This window comes from Leptodactylus fuscus, chromosome 4 (assembly GCF_031893055.1).
Source record: "Leptodactylus fuscus isolate aLepFus1 chromosome 4, aLepFus1.hap2, whole genome shotgun sequence".
Taxonomy (NCBI): domain Eukaryota; kingdom Metazoa; phylum Chordata; class Amphibia; order Anura; family Leptodactylidae; genus Leptodactylus; species Leptodactylus fuscus.
In genome coordinates, this window is record NC_134268.1 from 194,851,120 (window position 1) to 194,872,176 (window position 21,057).

Below are 21,057 nucleotides of genomic sequence, written 5' to 3' on the forward strand. Positions count from 1 at the left end.
TGGAGGGAGCATTATACAGTACTGTCTGGAGACCACTGGGGAGCATTATACTGTGTGGAGACCACTGGTGAGCATTATACTGTGTGGAGGCCACTGGGGAGCATTATACTTTGTGGAGACCACTGGGGAGCATTATACTGTGTGGAGACCACTGGGGAGCATTATACTGTGTGGAGACCACTGGAGGGAGCATTATACTGTGTGGAGACCACTGGGGGGAGCATTATACTGTGTGGAGACCACTGGGGAGCATTATACTGTGTGGAGACCACTGGGGAACATTATACTGTGTGGAGACCACTGGGGAGCATTATACTGTGTGGAGACCACTGGGGAGCATTATACTGTGTGGAGACCACTGGGGAGCATTATACTGTCTGGAGACCACTGGAGGGAGCATTATACTGTGTGGAGACCACTGGGGAGCATTATACTGTGTGGAGACCACTGGGGAGCATTATACTGTGTGGAGACCACTGGGGAGCATTATACTGTATGGAGACCACTGGGGAGCATTATACTGTATGGAGACCACTGGGGAGCATTATACTGTGTGGAGACCACTGGGGAGCATTATACTGTGTGGAGACCACTGGGGAGCATTATACTGTCTGGAGACCACTGGAGGGAGCATTATACTGTGTGGAGACCACTGGGGAGCATTATACTGTGTGGAGACCACTGGGGAGCATTATACTGTGTGGAGACCACTGGGGAGCATTATACTGTGTGGAGACCACTGGGGAGGATTATATTGTGTGGAGACCACTGGGGGATCATTATACTTTGTGGAAGCCACTGGGGAGCATTATACTATTTGGTGACTAAAAATAAATTTTAATTCTTAAATTGTTTTTTTTTTTTTTTTTTAATTTTTTTATTTGGTCGGAGCCTTGTTCTGTAAAGATATAAAAGACTGTTTTTGTGCGCTATATTATATCACCTTTTTTGTCTCCTTTTATTTTATTTTCCTACGGGCCCAGGTTTTTGCCGCTGTGACATTGACTTCATGATCCATTTCAGTAATATTCTGCATCTCCTGCAGCATTATTACGTTATGTCTGGCGCCCTTGACAGAGGACGCTTGCTTTACTTTTCACATAATTGGAACCTCTTTCCTATTCAAAAACAACCGACCCTCCCTTCATTATTTTTTTTTTTTTCCCTATAGGATTCCAAGTTGCCGTCATCGGTGCGAAATACACTCCTTGAGCTCTTTGGGCAGATAGAAAGGGAATTTGAGAATCTCTACATTGAGAATCTAGAACGTAAGTATTGTACGTAACCACAGTCAGCGGTCTGGACATGCTAGAGCCGCGCACAGACGTATGTACCGTATAAGAAGAGACTTGTATAGCTGTACAACTATTTTCATAGACTGGGTTTATAGCAGTCTTATTTTTTCTGGCTGTCGGTAAGAGACATTTTGAGGTTGGGTGGAATCTTCTTCGGCACTCCCGAGTAATAGAAATAACATGGAGATAGTGAGGCTTTGATCTTCAGGATTCAGCTTGGTATCTTTTTGAGCTTTTTGCAGCTGCTACAATGTTTACTTTGTAATATTAGTTTGATGTTTCTTTTGTGAACACTCCTCATGTTTTTACATCTCCCCGTCCGTCGTGCCCAGTGAGCTTACTTCATAGATATGTGAGACAATATGGCTTATCCTGACCAAAATGGGAAGAATAACTCCCGATTCCATCAGAGTTAAAATATTTTTATGGTTTATGCCGGTCACTAATGGTAAAAGATGCCGGAATCTATAGCTGTGGGCGGAACATTTGTCCAACAGGTAGTAACTCCCAGCGAAAAAAAAAAAAGCGAAGTGCCCTTTGCCTTCCATCAGTTCTTCTCGGTACTTGCACTTAGTTTTTGAAGGAACTCGGCAAGGAAATTATTCCCACATCTTGGAGAACTAAGCCCAGATCTTCTGTAGATGTAGGCTTGCTCCAATCCTTCTGTTTCTTCATGTCATTTCCAACCCTCTCTTAAAATTGTGGGGGTCACTGTGGGCACAATCTCAGCTGATATGACTATTGCTTGTATGAACATGAAAGTGAGAGTTCGGAGCTATAAGACAAAGCCAGGTTTTAGCATTCTATAGGTGCCGTTTTCCTAATTTTGGCACAGATTGATTTTTTTCTTTTTTTCTCTTGCCGGCACCGGTCTCTTGAAACCAGTGCTGTTAGTTTCGTTGCCTGATATTCTATTTAGGATCGTACTGTCAGACAGAAGCAGGCGAGAAGGATGTGTCCGAGCACTTACAATGTTTACCTCCAATTGGACAATAACAAAGAGCTTAGAATCTGAGACCGCCCACATGACAGTATAGCACCTGATTAGCATATTCAGTAGTGAAACTAATAGCAGTGATTGCTCAGGAATGGTGGAGGCTAGAGAAACTGTTCCAACAGTGCCAGAATCAGCGGGGTGCAACTCAATACTGAATGCAGAGCATGTCCTCAGAGTGCCTTTTGTGCCCTTCATTAATTTCAGTGTGCGGGGTTTCCATTCTGACGTCAAGTTGCAGGATAAAACGTGTTTATAATGAACAGAACAAGGTGTCGGTACCCCCTGGACGGCACGGACGTTTACATGGGGCCTATATAATGAAATCCAAAGTACCTGCAGCTGCCACTAGGAGGTGCTTTGGAGGACACTGCATTACTATTCATACTGTACTTTAACAGCAATAATAAAATGGTAGTAAGCTTTTAAAGGGGTTGTCCAGTTAACTTTTATTGAAGACCAGGATATGTCATGAGTGATGCACGGAATCTGACACACCAAACCCTTGAAGGTCAGCTGTTTTAAGGGGCTGTAGTGTTCGCACACTGCTTCACAGTGGCCATGTGATGCAATTGCAGCCTTATTCCCTTCAGCGTCATGGGGTAGGGTTGTAATTTCATCATATGGCGCTCTATATTAGATAGCGTGCAATGTAACTGGTGAAGAAATCAGTGTGCTTGTACGAGCGCTGCCACCGCTTGCAAACAGATGATCAGCAGGGCCTCCATTGTCAGGCCCCCACTGATATCTTATTGATGACCTGTATTGAGGATAGGTCATTGATAAAAATAAACTGGAAAACCCCTTTAAAGGAATTCTATCATTAAAACACAATTTTTTCTGGGTACCAAGTCGGAATAGCCTTAAGAAAGGCTATTCTACTCCTACCTTTAGATGTCTTCTCCGCGCCACCATTTGGTATAAATCCCGGTTTTCGTCGGTATGCAAATGTATTCTGTCGCAGCACTGGGGGCGGTCTCCAGCGCTCAAAAAGCACTGGAGACGTCCCCAATGCTGTGAGAGAGCTCTCCAGCACCGCCTCCATCATCTTCAGTAACAGCCTCTCTTCGCGTCTTTTTCCGGCGCTGGGGGTCAAACTTCTAGGCCTCGGGCAGCCAACTGCGCATGCCTGATGGCCACAAGAAAATGGCCCCTTACAATACTGTATAAGTGGCCATTTTCTTTTGGCAGGTGGGCATGCGCAGTCAGCTTTGCTCTAGGCACGAGGCCTAGAAGTTTGAACTCGGCGCCGGAAGAAGACGTGAAGAGAGGCCGCTCCAGAAGACGATGGAGGCGGCGCTGGAGAGTTCTCTCACAGCGTTGGGGACGCCCCCAGTGCTGTTTGAGCCCTGGGCCCCCCTCCTAGTGCTGCGAAATAACTCGTTTGCATCCCGCCGAAAACCGAGATTTATACCGAATGGCGGCGCGGAGAAGACATCTAAAGATCTAAAGGTAGGAGAAGACTAGCCTTTTTTAAGGCTATACCGTCTTGGTACCCAGAAAAAATAGCATTTTAATGATAGAATCCCTTTAAATTTCCTTTTGTGGTTCCAGGTATTTTATAGGCAGGAGGTTCGGTGCTCTGTAACAGGTCACACTTTCTTTCTTAAAATGATGGCCATTCTGACCTTGTTTAAAAAAATAAATAAAAAAAATAGATGCAAATGTAACGTGTTCTTGTTACCACAATTGAAGATCTGCCGCTAATGCTTCTTCTGTTCTATTGAAGTGCGACGTGAAATAGACACATTGAATGAACGGCTGGCAGTAGAAGGACAGGCGATCGATGGCGCTGAATTAAGTAAAGGTCAGATGAAAACAAAAGGTAAATAACCAAGAAGACAAACCCAATGTGATTATACTGGGCTGTAATGTAATACATGCAGATGATGGGAGCACGGCATGCTGCCTCAGATCTATTACACACATATGCTCAGACCTGGGCTGATGCCAGTCTCACTGCAGATTAGTCCATGAGCACTAACATACTAGCGGACCTTTGCTGTCTGCAAGTGCTGTGTCAATGCCGAGAACAGCTGAGGCCACAGAGTACAGAAAAGCTACGTTTTTGTTTTTTTGCAGGCTTTGCTGCGGTTTTTTTTAGCTTCACAGGGAATGTGAGATCTAAGGAAATCAAAATACTTCTGTCTGCTGAGGCTGTTGAATTTGCCGTGTATCTGATGGCAAATTTTGCCCCCAAATTGGGGGCAGATTCTGCCCGGAATCCACCTCCCATTGTTTTGAATGGGAGGCAAAAAGTGCAACAGGAAACTGAAAAGAAGCGTTCTGGTCCATCCTGCTGCAGATTCCGTGGCGAGTATACTGGTCGAACATATCTGAAATCCACCCATGTCTTTGGCTCAAAAACCTATGCAAAATTTGCTTTTCTGCAATATGTGGCCTCAGCTTAAAGGGATCCTATCATTTAAACACTTTTTTTTTCTGGTTGACAAATAGGAATAGCCTTAAGAAAGGCTATACGTCTCCTACCTTTAGATGTCTTCTCCAGGCCACCGTTCGCATGAAATCCCGGTTTTCAATGGTATGCAAATGAGTTCTCTCGCAGCACTGGCGTCCCCAATGCTGCAAGAGAAATCTCCAGTGCCATCTCCATCCTCTTCTGAAACGGGGTTTTGATGCGTCTTCTTCCGGGGGTTAACTTCAAACTTCTAGCCCTGGGGCAAAGCCGACTACGCATGCCCGACGGACACATGAAAATGGCTGCTTGCATAGTATTGTAAGCGGCCATTTCCATGTGGCCGGCGGGCATGTGCAGTCGGCTTTGCCCAAGGCCTAGCAGTTTGAAGTCAACCCCCGGAAGAAGATGCGTCAAGACCCCGCTCCTGAAGAAGATGAAGGCGGCGTTGGAGATTCCTCTTGCAGCATTGGGGACGCCCCCAGTGCTGTTTTAGCGCTGGGGCCCGCCCACAGTTCTGCAAGATAACTCATTTGCATACCTTCAAAAAAACAGGATTTCAAGCAAACGGCGGTGCGAAGAAGACAAGGAAAGGTAGGAGAAGAATAGCTTTTCTTAAGGCTATTCCTACGTGTCAACCACAAAAAAATGTGTTTAAATGGTAGGATCCCTTTAACCGACTCTCAAAGGAAGCCTGCCATCAGAACTCAGCATATTGACCCAACACCATAGATAGATAGGTTAGAGTCACTGGGTCACTTCCCTATTTCTGAATGACAAGATGGTGCTTGTGTCACTGACTCTCTTCCCAGATGCCCTTTAAAATTTGCTTTTCTTTGCATTTGACACACTTTTATTTAACACATCTGTTTCCTATCCCCACATCTGTATAGGAGTATTAATCATTATATTTCTCCTGGATCTGTGTACATACAGTTTTGATAACCCAACCGGTTTGATCTACCATGTTAATGGATTTATTTCCTTATTGTGTGCAATGTTAGGATCTACAACAGTGTCAGGAGAGCTCACACAGTGAGACAGCACTAGTTACTTGTATGCCTTATCCTCTCCATACACTTCTATGTAAAAAGTAACTTGGCCTTATGAGTGGAGAAGGAAACCTATTTCTTTAAGAAGATATATTGCAAAGTTTCTTATAGTCACCTGCACCTTTATAAAAAGTTGTACGTTGCAGGCAAGAGTGGGATGTTGCATGATAGTTCTTACATCTTCTTTCTATAGTGCTCAGGTCTCTATCCTGTGAGCCATATACTGTCCTAGTGTATAGGGGCTTCCTAGCCCAGACTCATGATCGGGTAATCGGTTGTATAGCATATAAAACTTGTGTATATGTGGTAAGTTTTGTTAAAATGATATTGAAGTAGACACAAAGGAAGGTTGTGGAGGGAGAGAAGTAAGCCTAGATGTGTCTTAGCTCTGCAGTACGAGGCTGGACGTGACGTGACGGCTGCGAAGATGGTTTAATATTAGAAGATCTTCTAGTAATGTCTGCTGCCAAGTTTCCTCTCTGCAGGCCTGAGATCCTTGATATGACCGACCTTGTTGTAGATAACCTGCTATACTTGTCACCCGAAAGTGACAGTTTTGGCACGCAGGCTTGTCATTTAGGAAGTGCAAACATCATAACGCATAACTGATGGTATGAAGTAGTCACTTCCTGATGTGTCATTGGGATAACATTACGTTTACTTAACTAGTATGACAATGAACTGTCTCTCAGAGTAAACAGTATACCTATAGCATTCTGGGGCATGAAATGCCTCTAAAATCAAAATTATATTTTAAAAAACAAAAAAATAAATTTTAAAAATAATCTAAATAGTTGACTTTTCTTTTTCTGTCATTGGAATGAATTTCCATGTTTAACCTTTCGCCATTGCAGCACTCCCTCTATCCTGATGATCTTTGATGGTTTCAGTGCAGCTGATCATGTGACCGTCTACTTGCAGGACTGATGCAGCCGGTCACTGACCACAGCTGTCCCTTGCCTGATGCAGCCGCTCACTGACCACAGCTGTCCCTTGCCTGATGCAGCCGGTCACTGACCACAGCTGTCCCTTGCCTGATGCAGCCGCTCACTGACCACAGCTGTCCCTTGCCTGATGCAGCCGGTCACTGACCACAGCTGTCCCTTGCCTGATGCAGCTGGTCACTGACCACAGCTGTCCCTTGCCTGATGCAGCCGGTCACTGACCACAGCTGTCCCTTGCCTGATGCAGCCGGTCACTGACCACAGCTGTCCCTTGCCTGATGCAGCCGGTCACTGACTACAGCTGTCCCTTGCCTGATGCAGCCGGTCACTGACCACAGCTGTCCCTTGCCCTACATAGAGAGGAGACCTATGAGCCCAGTAATGGATAGATTACACATGACCAGTGGTGCAGGGTCAGTGGGGAGTAATCCACCAAGTGTGTTCAGCTGTCACCGCCATGTAACAGAGCACATTACAGTGATAAAAATCATAGCTCTGTTCTATGGGTCACTTTGAAGTCTTATGCAAATGAGGCAGTTTGTGCACTAGGGGCGGACCTTCAGCCCTTGTCGCTCCAGTTGGATGTGTGATGTCATAGCAGTGGGAGGATCAACTCGGACTCCTCCCATCTCCTGCCCTGCCTACCCCATGCAGTCAGAGTGGCAAGGCTAGTACTTCAGGAAGTTGGAAGGCCGGCCCGCAGTGCACCAGCTGCCTCCTAATTCATCCAATGTACCGTATATACTCGAGTATAAGCCAAATTTTTCAGCCCAATTTTTGAGCTGAAAAAGCCCCCCTCGGCTTATACTCGAGTCAGTATAAGGGTGGGTCTATGACCAGCCACAATATTAATGTATATAATCTCCCATAAAATAGTGCAAAACAATTTTTTTTTTTTTTAAAAAAAAAGTAAATAAAAGTTCTGAATCACTCCTTTCCCTAGAATACATACAAAAGTAGAAAATGACTGTGAAACACATACACATTAGGTATCCCTGTATCTGACAGTGCCCGGTCTACTGAATATAGGGGATCTGCAGTGCTCCTGTTCCATCAGGAAGAGGTTAATAGGAGCACTGCAGATCCCCTATATACAGCCAGGCTGAATTCTCCGTGGGGGGAAATAAAGGAAGGGAAGGGGCAGACAGACAACCAATACACCCCTCCCCTTCCCCAGCATCTACTGCACCCAAATACTCTGACCATTTTAATTTTTGAAATTTTCCAGTAGCTTCTGCATTTCCCCCCTAGACTTATACTCGAGTCAATAAGTTTTCCTAGTTTTTTGTGGTAAAATTAGGGGGGTCGGCTTATATTCGGGTCGGCTTATACTCGAGTATATACGGTAAGTATTTTGGGCACATAGCATTTCCAAACTCTAAGTTCCTGTTCCTTCAGGGCAGCACCTGTCTGTATTCCACCTTGGGGCATATGAACCCCTTAGAGGTTGATTTCAGCTGGGGAGGTAAATAGAGGGCTCTGGACAAACTCTGTAACATGGTCTCCACTTACTATGTAATATATAGCCTACTGGTAACTTGGTGTGCTCTGAAGAGGCCCCTGGAGGCTCAAGGGCCTGATGGCGCCTTCTATCTCTGCCCCCTTCCTTATAGCTACGCCCCAGGCCTCTGCCCAGCATCTCTTTCTTTAGCGCCCCCACCCATGTATTTATTATATGCATGGTCTTTCTTTTGTGATATTCCCACTAGGTAATATGTTTTGTTTTTTGTTTTTTTGTCTTTGCAGCTAGTCACAGTACAAGCCAGCTGTCACAGAAGTTGAAGACCACCTACAAAGCATCCACTAGCAAGGTAAACCTAGCCGTAACATTAGATTTTCAGGCAGGGTTGTGCTTGGCCTACATGTACATTTATGATCAGGAGTAACATTCTTCCCTCCAACCCTCCTTACGTAGCACTACTTGGGATCAGATCTCAGCTCTGTGGAGAAAGGACACTTTCCCTCATACTGCCACTTGCATTGGTTTCTTTGTCCTCGGAGTTGAATTTGGTTTCCATTTTGGGGAATTAAAGGGGTTGTCTGACTTGGGAAAACTCATTTTCTGATAACCTGCTTGTGAATACTGAGTAAGTAAAGGGGGGCCGTATTGATAACGCTCCTCTTCTACCTAAGGAAAGCTGTGAAGGCTCTGATGTGCCCACCAGATGTCTGGAGTATCTCTTAATTCCCTTTGCGGTGTTGCTGCTGTTAAATTGCAAACTTGCTGCTGGGTTAATATGACACCCTGTGACCACCTTAGCATTTGGTCACCCTATTAACAATAGGATATTGTGTAACCTTAAGGCTGAGGCCCCACGTTGCAGAAACGCAGCTATTTTGTTGCATTTTTTGATCCAAAGCCAGGAGTGGATTGAGCAGAAGGGAGAAGTATAAGAACTTTCCCATTCCTCCTATAGCCATTCTTGGCTTTGGCTCAAAAAACCGCAACAAAATCTGCACCAAAAAAAGCTGTGTTTCTGCGACGTGTGGGGCCTTAGCCTAAAAGAGGCTTAGGATAGGCCATCGATATTCAACCTTCCAGCTGGGACCCCCACAGATCGGTTGTTCCAAGACCACATAACTCACAGTAATGTTTACATGCCAGGAGTCTCGCTTCTCACTCGCTGTTCCCAGGACAGCACTGCAGTCTATGGAACAGTTCTGCAACATCTAAACCACCGCCACCACAGATTGTACTGCGCGTGAACAGCGTGGCTCTGGGCACGTAAACCTTACCAGGAGCTGCAGTGTCCAGGAACAGCTGAACTGTGAGGATCCCACGGATCTAATATTGATGGTCTCTCCTAAGAATAGGCCATAGGTATTAGAAAGTGGATAACCCCTTTCAGTTAGAATATCTTGAGGATAAGTGATTCATATCAGATCAAAGCAGATCTGACACCCAGCACCCCCACCAATCAGCTGACATCGGCACTTAGTAGTTCCAGTGGCTCCTGATAACAGCTGATCTGTGGGGGTGCTGGGCCCAATAATGATATATTTTCTTTTATGTTAAATATACATTTCCCTGGACCCTTTGTGGCGACAACCCTGTCCCTCGTGTAAGTGCACACTTGGATAGGTTTTCAGACAACCTCATAAGGATCACTGCATATTTTGCCAACAAAATGCTAAATCTCTATGTTCTCTTGTGCTTGGTGTAGCGCTCACGTTATTTCTCAGACAAGGCACGTCGGCATCGCAACAGCAGAGTGCGAAGCTGGGAAATTTGGGGTGGCGACTCCTGGGTAACTTCTCTGTTTCTCTGTGTGCATGTGTGGATGTGGCTGCTTATTACTCAGCAGGGGTCAGCAACCTGCAGCCTCTTGGATGCCCCTCGCTGGTATACTGCGGGTACTGCTGATAGACTTGTTCATTACTGGGTAGTGTAAGATTGCTCACCCCTGATATACAGACTACAAATCTAATCTTCAAAGGCATCATATCTATCAACTGTCTCCTGCAAAAGTCGATAGTCTGCTCAAGGATGTGATTTATTGAGCTAGAGAATTATTTAAGGTGTCAGGTGGAATATATAATGTAGCTTCATTATTGCACGAAGCATTTCTAGACTTCAGACTGCACATACGCATATCGCCTCCTTCTGGTAATTCACCTTCCAGTGTTTAATATACATAATGCAGGGCCAGCTAGACGCACGAAGTTCTGTTTTGGGTGGAAAGTGACAAGTTTGGGTATGGGTAATATGCATAAGGCGGCATGATGAAGGTTTGCGACCTTCTAGGAGCTGTATTACAACACTCTGCCTGCAAACCAGATGAAATCGGGAAAGGTTGGCTTTATTATTGATTGCATAGACTCTAATAATAGTTTTGTGTGTATGGTGTATACTAATATGACCAAGGTAAGTCTGTGTAACAGTATAGGAATTCCCTTGCATTAGTAATGGGGTTCTTGGATTTGTAAAAAAAAAAAAAAAAATATATATATATATATATATATATATATATATATATATATATATATATATATATATATATATATATATATATATAGTGCAACAAATCATTCCTTATGCATAAGATGTCAGCCAAGTGTTGGCTGATCTTCCAATAAACGTGCATGCTCAGCTTGTCATGCATGCATGTTTGTTCAATAGGGGAGATACATATTATAAGCCCTCCGTTTTTAATTTATGATCTGTTTATTCACAAGACCTCGTCGGCCATGATGGCACGAAAGCCAAGCAAGCCATGTGTATGAATGCACTGGTATCCCTGGAGTCCTCTACATTCATTCTTCATGGAAATAAAAGGTTCCAGATGTAGTGTAACGTATTGTACATGGCAGTCAAGCCAATTATTATTTTTCGGACTATAAGACGCACAATATGGGAGGAAAATGTGTGTGCGTCTTATAGTCCGAATGCAGCGTGTGCAGCGTCTGTGTCCCGTCTGTGTGAATCAAAAGGAGAGCAGCACGGTGCCTGCCTGCTCTGCCCCTCCTTCCCTGTCTGTGTCGCATGTTTGCAGGAGCGAGATATGAGAGGCAGGGAAGTAAGGGCGGGCCAGACAGGTGAAGGAAGCGTGGTTTCAAGCTTGCCGAGAAAACCACGCCTCCTTCTCCCGTCTGGCCCGCCCCTCCTTCACTGCCTCTCAGATCTGGCTCTGGCAATGATGCCACACAGACAGGGAAGCAGGGGCGGGCCAAACGGGAGGAGGAGGCGTGGTTTTCTCGGGAAGCTTGAAACCACGCCTCCTTCACCCGTCTGGCCCGCCCCTACTTCCCTGTCTGTGTGGCTTCATTGCCGGAGCAAGATGTGAGAGGCAGTGAAGGAGGGACGAGCCAGACAGGTGAAAGAGGTGTGTTTTCAAGTTTGCTTAGAAAACCACACCTCCTTCACCCGTCTGGCCCGCCCCTTTTTCTCTTCTTGCATAGCTTCACTGCAGGGTGTCTCTTTCCATCCATGGATGAGATTAGATAGATAGATAGATAGATAGATAGATAGATAGATAGATAGACAGACAGACAGACAGACAGACAGACAGACAGACAGATAGATTAGATAGATATGTTCAAATCACCCCCATATCCCTAGAATACATATAAAACAAAAACATTACTGTGAAACACATACACATTTGGTATCCCTGTGTCCGAAAGCCCCCGGTTCTATTCACATTGGTGAAATATTATATTATTAGGTTATTAAATATTTCACCAATTTTTTTTCCTTAATTTTTTTTTCCGCTATTTTCCTCCTCTAAAACCTTAGTGCGTCTTATGGTCCGGTGCGTCTTATAGTCTGAAAAATACGGTATACCATGGGCAGTAGAAAGTATTGCAGAACCTTCAGTTATGGGATCCAATATGAGACCTGGGGACCGACCTCTATCAGGATGTGTGCTTGTACAAATAATGTAGCCTCTCTATGTATGGCTACGTGTAGAGAATGGATCAAGGTGCAAATAAAAGATTTATATTAGTTTTGTCATTGTTTTATATTTTTTGATTAAATAATGTAAAAAACGGCTTAGAATCCCTCTAAAGCAGGGGTAGGGAACGTACGGCTCTCCAGCTGTTGTAAGACTACAACTCCCAGCATGCATACTTGCTCTGCTGTTCTTGGAACTCCCATGGAAGTGAATGGAGCATGATGGGAGTTGTAGTTTCACAGCAGCTGGAGAACCGAAGGATCCCTACCCCTGCTCTAAAGGGTTGAAGGGATTGCTTAGGCATTCTCCTTTCTGTTCTGACATTGAGCATGCCCAGATGCAACTCCACACAGCTGAGACGTGGGTCTGACACCTCAGGACTGTGTCAGGGGTCCTATTATTAGAAAAGGACCTGTGTACAGCACTCACTGGGTGTCAAGATGTTGCCTTTCCAACCAGACTGCCCAGTATACACTTGCTTGGCTTTAAAGACTGTAATTTAATACCCATCGGACACCACCATAGGGGTGACATTATGCCCGCGGGACTAAATTTCCCATACTGTTCAGTTATCCCCTAGCTGATCAATGTTGTTGGCAGTCCAATCACTACCTATTGATTCCATGAGCTGTATGTGGCTCTACACTCTAGGTCTGCTGACTAATGGAGTAGAAGAGGCCTGGTAGTCTAAGGGTGCATTCACACTGAGTAAACGCTAGCTTATTTTGTAGAGTAAAATTACACTTGTAAATTTTGCTATCCCATTGACTTCAATGATATTTTTTTACAAGTGTAAAAAATACGCCTGTAAAAAATACGCCTGTAAAAAATACGCCTGTAAAAATACGCCTGTAAAATGTCATTGAAGTCAATGGGATAGCAAAATTTACAAGTGTAATTTTACTCTACAAAATAAGCTAGCGTTTACTCAGTGTGAATGCACCCTAAGACTGCGCCGATCCATCCATCCATCCATCCATCCATCCATCCATCCATCCATCCATCTATCTATCTATCTATACACATATATATACACACACACACACACACACACACACACACACACACACACACACACAAGGCCCTGGCAGTGTTAGTGTTGGGCTATATACACACACGCAGTGCAGTTTTTTTTAGCTACTGTTAAGATGTGTTTGAGCTCTTCCAATTATAAGACGGCAGATGGTTTTGTGTAATACGTTTGCAGTGTTCTGCTGGATGTATGATGCCACCTTCAGTACAGATTCATCTGGCGGGTGTAATGAATGAGTCTTATGGTAATATGTTCTTGTTGCTTAGTGCTTGCAGATCAGTTTTCTTACAGCTAGTCTGCCATGATCAGAATTAGTGTTAATAGGTGACTCCAATATTTAAAAGCAATGAAGCAATGCAGAGATAATTGTCTTATGCAAATCAGCCATCAAGTGCAGTGGGGGCGGAGTCTGATGTGTGTGCAACACACTGCTTTAACTGGTAAAAAAAAAAAATCCCAGACAAAGCACGCTACATGTCTTCTAGGCACCTGCAGCAGCAGCAAGGACTGCTATAGGATTGCTGATCGGACCACTCCGGGGCCCTTCACAGAGATACCTTTTGACCTGACTGAATACTAGGTGTGGTACCCTTAGATCACACTGTTCTCATAGATCTACATTGTGATTCCTCTAATCCAGGGATAGGGAACCTTCGGCTCTCCAGCTGCTGTGCAACTACAATTCCCAGCATGATCCATTCACTTCCATGGGAGTTTCAAGAACAAGCAGAGCAAGTATGCATGCTGGGAGTTGTAGTTTTGCAACAGCTGGAGAGCCGTACGTTCCCTACCCCTGCTCTAATCTGTCTGTAGTCTAGGAGGCTTTCCTATGGACTGGTGGTATTAGTAGCAGCCTGTTCTTACCGCCATGATGCTAAGGCTGCATACTGAGGAACATCATGTGTTTAGGGGATTGGAAGAGTGAATTGTCCACCTAACCAGCGGTGTACTGACTGCCATCTTAGATATATATATATATATATTTATATATATATATATATATATATATATATATATATATATATATATATATATATATATATATATATAATCTCTGAGAGTAATAGGTGCGCAGGCAATGGGTCATACATCCAGGCCTTAGATGGAGTCTTTGTGTCAATTGGTTGTGTATTCCCAGATTTCCCAGTATGCTCACTAAGGGGTATTCTGTTTTTCAGAGACAAAGCTTGTTCCCTTTCTATTGATTCCTGCCTGGTGTCATTTAGAGGGATCATGTCCTAGTCATGTGACATTTATGACTTCTGATGTTTTTGGAAGACATGTTTTTCTAATCCTGGACAACTCCATGAAGTGGTTGTTGTTAGAGACATATATAAGAGATCACACTGCAGCAGTTTAACCAATTGCAGAAGTTCGGGTTAATGCTGCTACCTCTATATAGCCGCTTATTGATGAGTATTTTGCTGACCTGGCTTATTGTAGTACAAAAATACAGAACTACATTGAATACTTCCTGTAACCCTGAGGAAGAAAAGTTGTCTTGTGACTGTGTTTTTACTGTACACAAAGATGTATTTACGTACACATGTTTACCATCCACCATACACAGTTTACAGGGTTAATACCATCTTGGGAAATCACTGCTGAGACGGAGGTAATGGCCCACAAGTCCTGACTACTAGGGCAGGACTTATAGAAACTCATGAGAATCCTCTCTAGTAAGTATAAAGGTGTTTTTTTGGTTTTGTATGTATATAAAACACGGCAATTTGGGACACTAAACCCCTGGTCTTTAAGGACCTGTAGGCGGATTAGTGTCCTAAATCGACCTGACAGGTTCTCTTTAACCCACGATGGCCCGCCACCAGTGGCCACTGTGGGCAGGCAGGACGAGGATGTTGGATGAGGCAGCGGCCACGCTTTTACTCATTGAGATATACATTTGACAGAATAGTCAGTTTTGAAATATTGACAGGTTTCAGACCAGAAGACCTTTCACCATCTCTAGTTCTTTGTATCCTCCAATAGTTGCTTCTCTCCTGATTGCAGCACAGTTGGAATTTCTTCTCTAGCCCCCACCATTCCTGAGCAAGTGTTGTTGGCACCCAAATGATCAGATCTTCTACTGTCAAATGAGGGGTCCTGAGATGATACAAAAGTCTGGGACCACCCAATTGACACTAGAGAGTGTAATTGGCATTGGAGTGTTGAACTAACTGAACTGATTGCTCTCGACTGGTGGGGGCTAGAGAAAATAATTCCACATCAGTGGAACAGGACCTATTGAAGGATGCAAATAGCTGGAGGTGATGGAAGGTCCTCTTTAAAGTGAAAATGACTATTTCTATCCACATTAGCTAAGTAGAGTGGGTGCGTTATAGAGGACCTTTCATCTTCTCACATGTAGGGCATGTTACATACCATGGCCTATGCCAGTCGTGCTGGTATCTTCCCCCGTTTTGGCTGCTAATATCACTGTCCTATCACAGGGGCCGACCTCACAGCTCAGTGTCATTGCAGGGTGGTGACGAACGACCCTGGGAAAGGGGAGGGGTTGCATTTCGATACACGGTGCGACCTTATAGTCTGATCTTATAAGGCTCACAATTTATCAAAACCTACAACCATCTGACTGGCGCATATTGTTTCATGTGCAGTTGAAAGGTATGATAGCCATTTATTCAGCTTACTTGAGCTCTTTCTACAATTTAGCGCAAACCCCCCCTTGTTTTAACCCATTTTCTCAGACTTTGATGCACTAACTCTAGGAATGCAGTGTGTGAACGATATGTAAGATAACCCTGATCTGATCCCTTAACAGCTTTGCATTGGGTTGTGGTTTGCACATGTTCTTTCCTGCAGTGTCTTGAGCTTAATCTTTTCGCTTTGACTTTTTTGTTTCTTTTAAGGTCTCCATCTTCATTGTTGTCATTGAACCTCTAAGTGAAGCTGGCCATACACATTAGATATAAATGGGGCTGGCAGACATCTAATGTAGGGTCAGCAAACTTTTGCACTCCAGCTGCTAAAAAAAAATACAACTTCCAGCAGTCTCCATTCATTTCTATGGGAGTTACAAGAAGTATGTTGGGAGTTGTAGCATCACAACGACTGGAGTGCCAAAGATTGCCTACTGATCTAATGTGTCGGGGGCCTCTCCACTTGCCCCCGACTGCCCTAGAAATAAACGATGCCATACACTTGTCCCAGTTCAGCACACATACAACACTTGACTGTGCGTGCTTGGAAATGTGGGGGACAGGGAGAGGTAAGTTCGGCTGATATCTAAACTGTATGGTCAGCTTTAGAATCTAGTTTAGCGTTTATATCCTGTACAGATCATCTGTCTTCAAATAGAGCCATCTTAAAGGCGTCGTCCAGGATTTTTTTAAAAATGACGCTAGGGAATGGCGGACAATTAGGGGCACATGTACACAATCGGGGTTATGTGAGATTTTCTGTGCAGTTTTCAATGTAGAAAGTCCACACCCTAATCCATTAGCATTAAAGTCAATGAAGCAGATTTCTAATTTAAAAGGGGTATATATATTTTTTTAAAAGGTCTGTAATGGGTTAATAAGCCCACCCATTTACCTTTAGCCATTTTTGAGTGATTTCTGGGTTTCTCTGGGAGCTCCTGGCATCTTCTGCATTTGTTTACATGGTCCAGCTTCCTGCTGTGTAGCTTCCTGGGTACCTTCAACATTACCTTCCTCTCACTGCCCCCCTCCTCTCTCATTCTGTTACACTCCCCCTCCCTGTCTCCCTAAGCTAAGCTATCCCACCCACTAATAGCCCTTCCCAACTAACTCAGCCCACCCACCCCGTCCCCTCCACCGTATCATACTTGCCTGATCTTCTGATCTGGAAGACTGCTCCTCCTATTCACTGCGCGCAGGCTGGAGACGTTTCTCTTTCAATCTCCTCGCACATGCACAGACCAGAAGTACCTGTGACATGGAGTGCCATCTCTACTGTGCATTTGTTGCAGGCACCTCCGGACTGCGCAAGCACTTGCAGAGAGGAAGTGGGCAGGACCTGTTCCTGGACAGGAAGATACAAAAGTATTGATGGGGTTGGGTGGGAGAGTACTGGTGACGTTGTGCTTCGGAAGCGGGGAAACGGAAAGTCACTGGAGTATCAGAAATTGTCCCTGTGTTGATCACATGACAGCCCTAGAGATATGGGTAATTTATAGATTTTTTTTTTTTTCTTTATTTTAATTTTTTTTTTTTAAATACGGTAAGTAAATTAGAAGTTACGTGAGGAAATGGGGTTCAGTTTAAGGGTTAGTTCTATTTTATCCCGGACAACCCCTTTAACACCAGTTATTTTTGGCATAAAATTAATCACAAACGCCACTTGCATCATCATTTGCACTGCTCCCCCATCACTTTCTTGAAAAGGGGGGAATAGTGAGATTCGTGCCAGATTTATTGTTTAAAGTCGTCTGTGGAATAGGAATATCTTTTAAGACAGACACACTCACTCACCATGTATTCTAGGACTAGTAGATTGATATCTGGATTGTGAAGTCTAAAACGAGGCGAGTCTTGGATGGAGTCTGAGCTGGTGGGGTGGGGTGGGGTGGGGGGGGGGGAGAGAAAGGCGTCATTCACACGGGGCACGGGACCGCACATTTTGGTCCTGATTCTCATGCGGGAAGCCGCGTCAGAATAGGACCAAAATGTGCCTGTCGCGGCTTCCGACAGTCGCGGCTTCCCCCTCCGGAGTAGGCTCAAATGAATGGGTCTAGTCTGGAGGGTGCTGCCGCGAGGCGGATGCCGGGGCTGACTCAGCCGTAGAATCCGTCTGAAGAAAGGACAACTCGCTTCTTTTTTCTGTGAGCCCGAACATACTGCTCACGGACAAAAGGAAGCTAGCGGTCTACATAGACCTCTATTGTGAGGGAGCTGGTTCTGAGGTGGGTTCAGTGTCAGAATCTGCCCCCTCTTGTCCCATGTGAACGAGCCCAAAGACTGACTTCAAAATAAAAAGAATTATTATTATTATTATTATTATTATATTATCGTCGTTATTATTTAAGCTACTTTTTCCTATAGGGCTCAGTGAATTCATTGAACCACAAAAAATAAACCGCTGACTCTTGTAAGGTTGGAGGACATCCGGAGATATCCTGCAGTGCTATAAATAGTGTTATAACCCAAAGCATTGGTAGTAAAGAGGACATCTGTGGTCATGTCCTCCCTCCAGAGAGTGACATCTGCCCGCTACAAATGTCCTCTCCTCCACAACCTGTTCTTCAGGCCTGGTTCCTACTGCCATAGTCAAGGTCACTCCGTAGACCGGATCTATACAGACAGGAGTTTCTGGCCATCTCAGTCTGTCAGGAGTCAAGATCATAATAATGTTTGATAGCTGATAAGGGTCAATAGATAAACTGATAGGTGTCCTATTCATGTATTACCAAAGATGTATGAGCTGTACGTCTAATATACTGTTTATATGAGATCAGATGCATTCACCTGTCATCAGATGTCCAGGAATACATTATCAGACGCTGCCAGCTAACTATAGGATTTCGGCAAGGCCTTATATCGTGCTCTGTGGCCCTGCACTACCATGAGATTGACTCCCACCAATCAGATAGTAATGAGTTACATGTGGGCAAAGCCCGGCCACGTCTTGTTCTCCCCCCACCGTATCCAGTGGCCATGTGATTTTACCAGAAAGACTGCGTTATACTTCACAACCATTCAGTGCTAGGACAGACAATGAGATTGGGGTTGGGTTTCTGGCTGTCCCCCAAAGTTAATCCATAGAAAGCCCTTCAATGGTTTGGGACCTTTTTTTTTTTTTTTTGTAGATTGTGAGCCTCACATAGAGCTCACAATGTACATTTATCCCTATCAGTATGTCTTTTTGGAATATGGGATGGAAATCCACGCAAACACAGGGAGAACATACAAACTCCTTGCAGATGGTTTTATGCCCTTAGCGGGATTTGAACACCAGGACCCAGTGCTGCAAGGCTGCATTGCTGACCACTGAGCCACCGTGTGGCCCCGCATGGCTTGGGATCTTGAATCCACCAGTCTATAAAAGTAAATTGTATTTTACCGTGACCTGAGATTGAGATTAGGTAGTTGTCTGTTGGATACCTAGCAGGCAGCCATCTTGTATAAGATATACTGTATATTCCTATAACCTCACAGATAAAAGAAATTTGACATTTCAGGTTAACGCTAAGACTAGAAGAGAATTGAGGCCTATCTACGTGTCATCTTATCATCCATCATCTTATTACAGGTCTGTAATATCTATATGTATAGTCCAGCTCAGTACTCCAGTTTGCCTACATTTTTATATGGAACCACACAAGGCTTTTCTCAAAAATTCACGTGGATGTCTTTTCCTGACAGCTGAACGGGCAAGTCCTGGTTTGGCAAATGCCAGGAGAACGTGGCGTGCGTGACTTTGTGGTAACTATAATGTTTGGTGGAGGAGGGATAACGCCATGGGGGTGTTTATCACAGGTCGGACAAGGCCTCTGTTGAAGTGAAATCTTAGTTCTTTAGTTTACCAAGATATTTTAGAATATTTTATGCTTCCAATGTTTGGGGAACAGTTTGGGGAAGGTCCTTTTGTGTTCCAGCATGACTGTGCTACGTGTGTACCCAGCAGGGTCCATAAAGGCAAGTTTGGGTGAGTTTGGTGTGAACTTAACTGGTCCTGACTTCAACCCTGTGGAATATGTCGATCTATTCAGTTGTAATTCTGACATTTTCTACTGATCTTTCATCTAGAATACACTTTAAGTTCTGAGCTTGTTTTCTCTTTGTCATGGTTCACACAAGATTCAGGTAGTTTCTCAGGAACCTTGAAACCCAAGTGCTTTATATAACACCTTGAAATTAATGCAGTGAAAGCGCTGTGAGCGGTGTGTAATGTATGGTAATGTATGGGAAATGCTACTTAAAGCTTTTATATTCTTTTTTTTTTTTTTTCCAACTTTTTTTCTGCTTGGCATCACAAAGACTGGCAAATAAAGAACTGTGGCATTGGGTGAATCTGTCAGAACGAAAATCTATGCGCTGTGACATTCACTTAGTCTGATAGACTCGGCTAGAAACGGATCTAAAATAATAGAAGCCTTGCCCTTGCAAGTATATTTGCGGCATGGCTGTAGGATATGCCTCCAATGTGTGATAGCTATTGGTCCCACCTCTGTGACCTGCACCTGTTCCAGAACTGGATGGTACGAGCGCCTTGAATAGAGGGGTGGTCTTACATGCTCGGCTCTCTGCATTTTACTTTGGAAGTTCCAAAATTGGTCGAGTACTCAGCGCTGGGCCCTGCATGTATTAGAGCAGGGGTGGGCAATTAATTTTCCCATGGGGCCGCATAAGAAATTGAAACTATGCTAGAGGGCCGTGCCATGGCAAATTTAGCCCCACCCACTTCAACGTTGACTCTGCCCAATCCCAATCATCTTTCCATGTGCCCCCACAAAGTATAATCCCCCTACAGTCACCCGTATATTATATGCCCCCACATTATAATGTTCCCTTCCAACTGCCCCACAGTATTAAGCCCCTCTCCTGGTGCCCTAGTATAAACTGGTGGAAACTAGAGGGGACACGAAACTGGAGCAGCTGGAGGGGGACATTAAACAGTGGGGGTAGTTGGAGGGGGGCAATAAATTGACAGCTGGAGCGGGACATGAAACTGGGGGCAACTAGAGGGGGATATTAAAATTGGGAAGCTGGAAGCAGACATTAAACCGTAGGGGTAGCTGGGGGCAACTAGAGGCAGACAGGTCCCCCTCCAGCTACCTGCACGGTTTAATGCCCCCTCCGGTTGTCCCCAGTTTAATGTCCCCCAGTTTAAGTGCCCTCTTCATCTACCCCCTGTTTCATGTCCCCCCCCTCCATCTCTCCCCCAGTTTCATGTCCCCCTTCCATCCGCCATCTATGCCCTAGTATAAACATTCTCCTTCCATCTC

General features: G+C 44.5%; 1 protein-coding gene across 3 annotated transcripts in view; it reads left to right on the forward strand.

Moving 5' to 3' along the window:
- Positions 1-21,057, forward strand: part of WDR37 (WD repeat domain 37) — a 126,333-nt gene that overhangs the window by 66,713 nt on the left and 38,563 nt on the right. For 2 of the 3 annotated variants that reach the window (XM_075271624.1, XM_075271622.1), the window contains exons 4-7: positions 1,172-1,268; positions 4,019-4,114; positions 8,448-8,512; positions 9,866-9,949. In XM_075271624.1, coding sequence (XP_075127725.1) covers positions 1,172-1,268; positions 4,019-4,114; positions 8,448-8,512; positions 9,866-9,949 — 342 coding nt within the window. The remainder of the gene's footprint in view (positions 1-1,171; positions 1,269-4,018; positions 4,115-8,447; positions 8,513-9,865; positions 9,950-21,057) is intronic. The other variant, XM_075271625.1, reaches the window with a different exon arrangement.